At 49.3% G+C, this 9,648-nt stretch overlaps 2 protein-coding genes across 2 annotated transcripts; one reads left to right on the plus strand and one right to left on the minus strand.

Moving 5' to 3' along the window:
* Positions 1-619: 619 nt before the first annotated feature.
* Positions 620-3,337, plus strand: ANOM_011731 (Pet127 family protein; the record flags this gene model as incomplete). Its single annotated transcript, XM_015556987.1, has 5 exons — positions 620-904; positions 941-1,291; positions 1,343-1,508; positions 1,560-1,623; positions 1,681-3,337. 5 exons carry the CDS (start codon positions 620-622, stop codon positions 3,335-3,337), a joined length of 2,523 nt encoding a protein of 840 aa, XP_015401084.1.
* A 1,341-nt stretch (positions 3,338-4,678) lies between these two features.
* ANOM_011732 (uncharacterized protein) lies at positions 4,679-8,611 on the minus strand (the record flags this gene model as incomplete). Its single annotated transcript, XM_015556988.1, has 1 exon — positions 4,679-8,611. The coding sequence occupies one exon, from the start codon at positions 8,609-8,611 to the stop codon at positions 4,679-4,681; it is 3,933 nt and encodes a 1,310-aa protein (XP_015401083.1).
* Between the last annotated feature and the right edge of the window lie 1,037 nt (positions 8,612-9,648).

The following is a 9,648-nucleotide window of genomic DNA, read 5'->3' on the forward strand; positions in this document are numbered from 1 at the left end:
TTTTTAATATATATCCTTCTACGGAGTAATTCTGAGTGTAATTCTTTTCTTTTCTTTTGATTTTTCCCCCACTCTCTTCCCGTACAAGAATATGAATACATGGAATACATATACATGTGTGTGTAGTGAGTGTTCTGTTATCAGTATAAAGGCTAGACCAAAAGAAATCTGGAGAGATGGGGCTTGTCCGATAAGAGTTCGGCTCCGAATGAGTAGCATCTACCTCTTATCCCTTCGATACGTACGATGTTCAACACTTAGCCAAGGAATATAGAAACTGAAAAGTGTCAGAAATCAAAAGAGAAAACGAACAGAATGGCTTTGATTGTCGCCCACGTGATACATACTGTATACATACCGTATGGCATGTTTCTGCCACCATCGTACTGTACTGTACTGTACATACGACCTAATATCAGAATGATCCATACCGCCGGGCTTCTCGTCACTCCCAGAGCGGTCAGGAGCTGCACGGCAGAAAAATAAAAAAGAGCAACTGTAATGAAGCTGCGCAACCTTTTCAACTTTCAAGCATCAACACTTTTCAACCCGCTCTTATCAATTGGCAGAAATATCAGTATTTACTGCTCCTGAGGCTGCTCCGAAATACTTGACCTGAATGTTCCGGGCTTCCTTGCGGTCTGTTTCAGACCCTCTCCGCGAACATGTCTGCATCTCCTGTTTAGCCCAGAGGCTCGGAGGTCGCACTAGGCTCCGTCTGTACTCCAACACTCCATATCGCGCAAACTCGGGCATTGAAGACGCATCCCCTCGGGTCGTCTCAGAGGGTTTGTCGGCTCTAGACAAGGTACGATCATCACCGGACCATGCGTCTTTCAATTCAACTGTCTACTTTGTGTCTCCCGTCGTCCAATCGCACTTTACAACTCGCCTACTCTATGGCGTATGTAACACAGACTGACTTTGCTTTGATGAAAAGAGCCCACCACCGCAGAAAGACCAGAAGAGCCGGACTCCTGGCGAACATCCAAAGCAGCACAACAAGAGACTCAATCGCCTCAAATCGACTTCCAATGCTCGCGATGATGATGAAGCCGCCACCACCAAAAGTGACGATGACACTACCTCGCCAACCGAGGATGGTGAGCCATCCAAGGATCAGTCGCCGCGTACTACTGGCAAGGGACCAAAGAAAATTACTGGAAAGGCTCGAAAGATGCCTGCGATCAAAGCTCGGAGAGTTTTAGCCAAGGAGAAGCAAAAGACGAAAGCCTCGAAAGACCACCCAGATCAGAAAGAACAGCGTGCTGCAGCGACTGAAGAAGATCCGGTGAGCATAACTTATGGACGCTGCATTGCTGGTATCGCTAAACAATGTTAGACATCTCGTATCAAGTCGTCGCTCCAATCGATCGTTTCTCACCTGGATTCAACGAAAGCTACAAGTGTAAGAGAACAGGAAAGCCCTAAGAACCTGTCATTCGTTATGAGCTCTATACACGCAAAGGAGCATGGCAAGGTCGAATCGAAAGACCTGCAGTTAAATCGTGCGTATTCTTGTCAATTAGCTACATCGAACACACTCTAATTGCCACTAGCTCTGGATGTTGAAACAGCGCCCGTTCCGCGACTCTCTTTTGGCCTTGAAAGGGTTTTGTTCAAGTAAGTACGCCAAGTGCCTGTCTCAGAAGTGGGCCCAAACTTACCCTTTTGTTCCAGCCCGGGCGTCTACCATCTTCGGGACCCCCGTTCTCGTGTCTACAACTTTGACCCCTACTTGGGTCAGATCATGCCCGTCACCGAGTTCGATTTCGATGCTTTGAAGGACTATATCACCTCTTCCAAGGATCATACACTCCGGGATATAGCAGTGAAGGAAAAAAAGAAGTACATAGGATCATCTTCGAGCATGACCTCTGTGTTATCCCACTTTCATTATCTCCTCTCGGCATGGAGGGGAGTTGATATTCGGACCTTGTCCCAGGGCTTTCCAGATAAACTGAGGTCCTTCACACGTCTCCTTCGTGCTCCTTCAGCCATGTTTCTCCGATACCAAGATGGGGTCTACGCCATCGACGCTGACAAAGAGTTTGAGTCTGCCAATATCCTGATGAACTTGGGAAAGTCAATGGAAAAACTCCTTACCTTACCGAAGGATGATTTTGAACGCTACAGGCGGTCAAGTGAGAACAAGATCTCTGCCGAGGAGGAACAGGCTATTCCTGAATCCTATCACTATTCTACGCTTGGTGATTTCCTCATGAGGTCTCAGTTGGATGCGTATGATCCTAGGCTTCCTGGAACTGGCATGTTCGATCTCAAGACGAGGGCTGTAGTCTCCATTCGGATGGACGCCCGTAACTTTGAACGTGGTCTTGGTTATGAAATTCAAAACCGCTACGGCGCATTTGAATCCTACGAACGCGAATTTTACGACATGATCCGAGCGGCTTTTCTTAAATACTCTCTTCAGGTGCGAATTGGCCGTATGGATGGTATCTTTGTTGCCTTTCACAACATTGAGCGTATTTTCGGATTCCAGTACGTCAGCTTACCGGAAATGGATCAAACATTGCATGGCCAGTATGACACGGCATTGGGTGACACAGAGTTCCGTCTGAGCCTCGCATTGTGGAACAAGATTCTAGACAAAGTCACGGCGAAGTTCCCCGAAAGGTCCATTCGTCTTCACTTTGAAACCCGAGACGCCCAAACTCCGTTCATGTACATCTTCGCGGAACCCGTCACTGATGATGAGATCCACTCTATTCAGACCAGAAATCAGGCTGAAATCGATGCGTATCAGCGACGTGTTTTGAACCTAGCTCCCTCCGAGGAAGAAGACGCTCCATCCACAGATGGTAAAGAAGAGGTTCAGCCGTCTAGCAGTTCTGATAAGCAAGAAGGGTCAGTTGATGAAGAGACGAGCTCATCAGAAGTTGGCCCCGAGGATTATGAAGCAGAATATGACTCGTCAGCGCCACTTGACGAGGCCTTCCTCTCGGAAGTTGAAAATGAAGTCGCAGAGAAAGCCGCTAACAACGGCCGCGAGTTACTTGCAATGACTCTTGTGACTAAGAACTTTGTCAACGGTAGAATCGTTGAACGGCCTAACGACTTAAAAATAAACGATCAATGGACTGTCGAGTACGAACTAAGCGTATTGAAAGGAGAAAAAGCACGCGCCTTGTATGCAGCGTGTCAAAAACGTCGGGAGAAGGCTCTCACGGGCCGAGGAGAGGATGAACAAGACGTCGCAAACAACGTATACATCCGGCGACTACGGGAGATCAGCAAAAAGGGCCGAGACTACCGCAAGACAGAGAATAAGCTGGACAAAGAGAATGGCATCGTTGTACTTGACGATGCAGCCTAATCAGCCAACTTTGGGGATCAGCAAGGACCCAGTCATGCGTCCCATTCATTCATCCACCTTATAATACTTCTTTCTCCATTCTACAGATACCTCTCAAGATCTTATGTATAATATTGCCTCGCACTCCAGGTTTTATGATTGTGGGATTGGAGTGTTTGCATCCAGGGCGTTCGGCCTGTACCATTCCTGTATGGCGTTTGTTTGATGTTCCAACCCAGGGTACTGCGTCTGGGTTCTAGATAGCATTGTGTATACGATTGGCTGTTTTTTTCTTCAGTTGGTATATAATTTACTTGCGGGTTTTAGACACCTAATCCACTCACATTCAGCGCAATCTATATACGTAATAAATCCGTGGCACTGAGAAGTTCAACGCTAGTCGTAGTGTTGATGTTGGCTTCTGTAGCAATGAGATGCTGTGGATAAAGATAGGAGGGAGACAATAACCCTTGAATCAGGACCTTTTCTCAGGTTCCTTAGATTCCAACCAGTTGACAATACTTGGTGAAGTGCAAGGGGTGTTTGTGAGACCACTACACATATACAACCCAACATCAACTTGAATCACAGTCAAGTAAGGAACATAATCGGATCAGTCTATATTCACAAAATATATACATATATACATACATACGTAGTACCGCTATATATCCAGTCTAACACCATACTACAAAAGCCCCAAAACAATAGCCCAATTCAATCCCGTGGTTCAATCTTTCAAGACCGATGAAGATAGGTTCTATGACATTAACAATTAGGGCATCAAGTGAACTCAAAAAGCAACGCATTTCCCGATAGACTTCACAAAAACACCTAAAGAATTTGACCCCTTAAATAGGATAGGGGTAAACGCCGTCAAACCGATACGCCAAACTCGCAAATATCAATCCAAGTACGTCTCTTGGTGGTTGGATGTTGGCCTTTCCAGAGGCAGACGGAGGCAAGGGGGAAAGTAAGGTGAAAAAGATAAAAAGACACTCGAGACAGGCCAGAGCGAACACCAGCTAGTCGAGGTCAATGTAAATTGAGGATGGGGGAGGAGAATATGAGAGACGCCATGCAATCAGAATGGATAGCAAGCAGCTTGCATCCTTCAAGCTGCAAGACGTGCCATTGAGAGAAGTGCTACCAAAGACAGGGGACGACTCAGACGTAGAGGGAGGGGGGCAGATAAAGAGAGAAAGGTTGAAGTATTTCATAGGGACCGTTGGAGTAGGTAAATCTTTCGACTAGCGAAAACGTATTTCAATGGGTCTCGTGGCTCAGATTTCGTGATTCGTCCCATAAGCGAAGGAGAAGAACCCCCTTTTTCTCTTAATGGGGTTTGAACGAGTGTCAGGACTATCGAAAGTCCCCTAGGTCAAGTTTGGGCGGTGACCATTGCAACGTCGGCGGTCTGTCACGAGAAACGCAAACAGCTCCGGGCCTCATTTTTTCCGTCCGTCTGCGCTCTCTTGATGCGCCTCCCGAAAGAATTCCTCTTAGCGTCGACGAAGTTGTGCCATATGAGCTGCGGGCACTCGCAGCTGTACCCGCACTGGTAGAAACGGTACTGGAGCTGCGGGCACTGCGAACACTGCTGGATTTACTGATGACGGATGGCATAGAAGGAACCGGCACTGCTAGCCGTGACGAAGGCCCACTAGAACTGGCGTAATCCGACGGTAAAATCTGAGGTGCATACTCAACAGAGAAAGGAGCTGTCTGTGGGCGCATTCTGGGCTCAATTTGTATGTTGGTTTCCGTGTCGAGACTTCGGAAAATGTCTAGATGGCTTGCTTCGTTGGGCTGGCTTGCCTTTGGCGACGGTTGTGTATTTGTTTGCGGCCTTGGCTGAATTTCCTGTTCAGATACTGTTACGTCGAATTTCAGGTTGTCCAGCATCGTCGCGAGGCTCGCTGCCGTGTTGGGGCGCCCGTCGCTGGCAGCATCATCGCCGTCAAGCGCAGCAGTTTCAACCTCAATTCCATTGGCCACGTTGAAGTTCCGGAATAGATAACGACGTAGGCGAGAAACCTCCGCGTCCCATTTCAGATTCAGCGATTGCAGGATCACTTCAATGTCGTGGTGTAGGAAAGGTGAGGTTTCGGCAGCTGCCAGATTGTTGGATATAGAGACCCCGGAGCGAAGGTGGCCCGACGCATGCGAGTGTTTACTTGATTTATGTCCCACTGTCGCATGTTTTGCCGCGTTCAGTGATCGACGGATAGTACTCGTAGTGGAACTCTGCGCGACACCCATATCACGCTTGACGCTTTCAACCTCGCGGCGCACCTTGTCAAGTGAGTGAATCCTATCGCGGTCCATGTATGATAGACTCAATAGAGACTTGTTCCGCTGCAGGCCGTTAACTAGAACGGTGAACGACTGTAAGTTGATGTCGTTGTTTTCACAATAGACCTCACGAAGACAGTCATTCTCCTCCAGTACGGAGGCCAGTGTATTTGCGCCCTGTAACCCCAGTTTTTGGTGTTCGATTCTCAGCACTTTCAAGGACCTGTTCTTCTTCAGACCAGTCAGTGCTAGATTGAGACCAATGCCAAATCTCGCCACATCTAGGTGGGCACTTTCTCCACTGATATCCAAGTCTTCCAACGTCTCATTCTCTTCGAACATTAACTGCAATGCTCTGCACGTTTCCGGTCCTGCATCGTACGGCAGGGATGCTTTCGAGATATCAAGATACTTCAGGGATCGGTTTTTGCGCAAAGCCTCGACTAAGTCTCGAAACTGCTCTTCCTTTTTGAAGTCGATCATTCGCATAGATAGATGAGGCGGCGACTTGCTTTTTGCGAGTGCGTCGAAGAGAAACGAGCACCCTAAGTCCAGTCGGTTCTCATTAACGTGTAAATGCAGGTCGCGAGAACAATCTGAAGCCACCGATGAATGTAAAAGGATAGCCACGTCTTGCCCTGTTAGCCCACATTGGTCAAGACGAAGCACACGCAACCCTCGCGATCGATCACTGGCCAGGTAGGTAGCAATTGCATCCACCGTCTCCCGGTTTACTTTGGTCCGACTCAATGAGAGCTCCTCAAGATGCCAGTTGATCAAGGTCTCCGCAGTTATCAACGGATCGGACCCCGACGTCCTGGAGATACGTGATAAGTCAAGTTTCTTGACCCGTTTAAAGTAGCCAAGATACTGTTGAAGGATATCAGGGCTCAGTCGGCCCTGCACGCCTGAAATATTGATTGCTTCCAGCGTGTGAGCCTGAGCAACGGTGGTGGAAAGTAACAGGTCGAGGTCGTGAACCGATAAGCCGCAATTGCCTACCTCTAACGCTCGCATCTGACTTGCTCCTTGGGAAGCTGCGTCTACGAGGTAATCGAGATCCGAGTCCCCTAGCTTGATGCCGTTCAGCACAACCCAATCAACACTTGTCAGCTCCCGGCGACATATCGGAAAGATCGCCTCTGGTATGCCGCAACCCGGATCATGGCTTTCGTTGTCGGACTTGGGGGTTCGGCTTAGAGTGTTAGAGAAGTCCAAGCGCCGAAGCCAGTTGCTCTTCAGCGTTAGGGCACGGATCTCCTGGGACAGAACCGAGAGACTCTCTTGACCTGTAATGTGAATTGGAGCGCCTGCACGGCTGAGAAGCATATCTTTATCCAGGCCATGGTAGTCACGAAGACCTTGAAGTGCATCCAAGCTGACGCCGCTGAATGAGATAGACCGGAACGATTCATTGTACCGCAGTGCTCGCAATACTGCAACCAGTTCCAAGGCTGTGTACTTGCGGCGTGATGGTGAGGCGGGCGGTAGAAGCTTGAAGCACGGAGCGTCATCACATTGCACATCAATCGTATAACGAATGTTGGAGGTATCGATATCATAGCTGGCCGAGTAGGCAACTAGTGTTCGGTCAAAGCAACCATAATCCTCATTTAGATCCACCGGAGGGAAGTTAGATTCGTTACCCAGATCGCGAGGCACGATGAAATCATAGGGTTGTCTGACCCAGAGAGGCCGCAAAAATTCCGTTTGTTGCCGTATCCAAAAGGCGACCTCGAGCGAGTGGACAGACGCTAGGAAGACCGAGAAAGGCTTACATAGGGGTATTCGAAAGGTCAGGTGCAGACTATCATCTCCGTACTCCATGGACAAGCAGGTCAAATTCATCAGTCCGAACGATGTTGCGTTGTCTAGGTCGCTTAAGGACACGGCTGAGCCGCGGTTGGAGACCTTTTGGAGAGGAATTAGATGGAGCTTATGTGAACCGAGGGCAAGATAGCATCCGGTGGGGGATAGCTTGGTAAGATCTTCTGAGGATGTCCGCGCCTGCGACTTGCTGCAAGCCATCTGAATGACACGAAAAATGCGAAAGGTCTCCGGATCATAGTCTCTTTCGTACTCGAGCATCCTTACGACATATTCAATCGATCGCTGGTCAAAAGGCAGAGGGTTGCCCTGTCGAATTAGTTCGGCTGCAGAACGAATTCCAACCATCCACAGGTTGAGTTCCTGCAGATCAGGCGTCTGCATTTGGATGAAGGCTGCTTTGTGAGCCCGCTCGTCTAGGTATGCCACCTCCACCGTGGAGGAGGGTTTCCCATCATCCAACATGTACACGGCGATAATGCTATTCAGCGGGATTCCCGCAGCCGAATCGCTTGTAGTGGAGAGTTGTGGATCCCCCAATGAACTGATCGAGGTTATGGACTGGCGATTGCTCGGACCGGACCGGGCATAGGACGGCGGGATTGAGGGAAACATGTCCGCTGCTTTAGTTTGGCTTTTCAGCCGGACGAGGTGGGTATCGGTCAGGACGAGATACTGGCTCTTTTTCCTCCACATGCCGCCGGTGGTTTGGATCTCCCCATGATGTAAGATTATAGATCCAATGCCTTGTCGAGAATCGGAGGCCTCGTCATCGTCCATAGATGGCGAAGTTTTCGAGCGGCCTAGCGACCGGTCATCGTCCTCGAACGAGTGAAATGATCGAAGAGATCCAAAGACGGAGGCCCGTTTCTTTTGTATCGACTTCCGTCGGGGACGAGACGCCTCGAAAGCCCCATTGGGCATCGCCGCGGCGTATGCAGTAGCGTTCGTATCGGCCGTTCCGGAGCGCCGAAGGCCATGGCTTGGTCCGGGCGGACTAGGGTTCCGACCACCAAAGAATCCCGAATTGCGTCGTTTCTTCTTCACCACTTGGACATCGTCGGATGGAGATCGATCATGGGTACCGAGGCCGGATAGGGACGAGGTCGTCGACGGGCTAAACACACTCAGACTTTTCCTCCGCTCTTTCTTCCCCAGACTGCTGTCAGCCATGACGGGGAGAGGGAAGGCAAACTACGGGGTAAAAGAAGGAGACACGGAAGTGAAGCAAGCTAAAAGAGTGGCGTTGGGAGAAAGAGGAATTATCACATCGACGACCTCAGTGCCGTTTCTCACTAAATCAGAACCCCCGGGAAAAGACAGGGAATTAGTTAGTTATTATCATCCGACGAGACGAGTGGAATGGCATGCCGCAAGACAAGCCAAGGCGATCGAAACTAGGATTCAACTAGTGAAAAGTACGAAGGTGGAGAAGACCGCAGGAAAACAAATAAGAAGCAAGCGCTAAAGAGACGGGGGAGAGGGGAGGTGGAACGTACAGTAGACCGTCAAGATGCCATGAGAAGCGACTGACTGAGCTTGTAGGAGGAGAGAAAGAAGACGACGACGTGCACAGGCAACGATCGGAGTGAGGGTGATAATAAAGATAAGAGAATAAAGAATTTGTGAGACAAGGCCGCGACCAAAAAAGGCAAGACAATGTCAAACCCCCCCAGGAAGTATAGCGATTGTTAGGGTAACGTAACCCACCACCGACGTTACAGGGGGAGGTGGGAGCAGGAGGATTTCAATGTCAATCTCCAAGTGAATAGAAAGCGAAAGAGAGGTCGTAGAGTACGTGGAGGGTTACAATGATACTAGCAACTCAAGCACGACACATCAATCACTCCCAATGGTGACGGGGGAGGGGAAGGAAAAGACCGGAAGAGGCAATATTGAGGCCGGATGCAGAGCAAAACAACGAGCGACTTTTGGGGCGACAGGCGGAAACCAAAGCGGAAGGCCCGCAATAAGATGTTGGAAAGCTAAAGAAAGCGATTGTTGGGTCGGGAGATGGGGGAAGAAGTTCCTGACGATAATCTGGAGAAAATGAGATCAGAATTGTAGATCGGATGGAATTGATTCGGTCCAACGACCGACGTAACCAAAGGGTCGGGCGGGGACCCAAATGATGTCACTTGGTTGACTTCTTTCGCTGCAAACGATGGGGGGTGGTTTTTTTTTTTCCCTTTCCTTGTTTTCTTCTTCCT

This window comes from Aspergillus nomiae (genome assembly GCF_001204775.2).
Source record: "Aspergillus nomiae NRRL 13137 chromosome Unknown contig00678, whole genome shotgun sequence".
NCBI classification, from domain to species: domain Eukaryota; kingdom Fungi; phylum Ascomycota; class Eurotiomycetes; order Eurotiales; family Aspergillaceae; genus Aspergillus; species Aspergillus nomiae.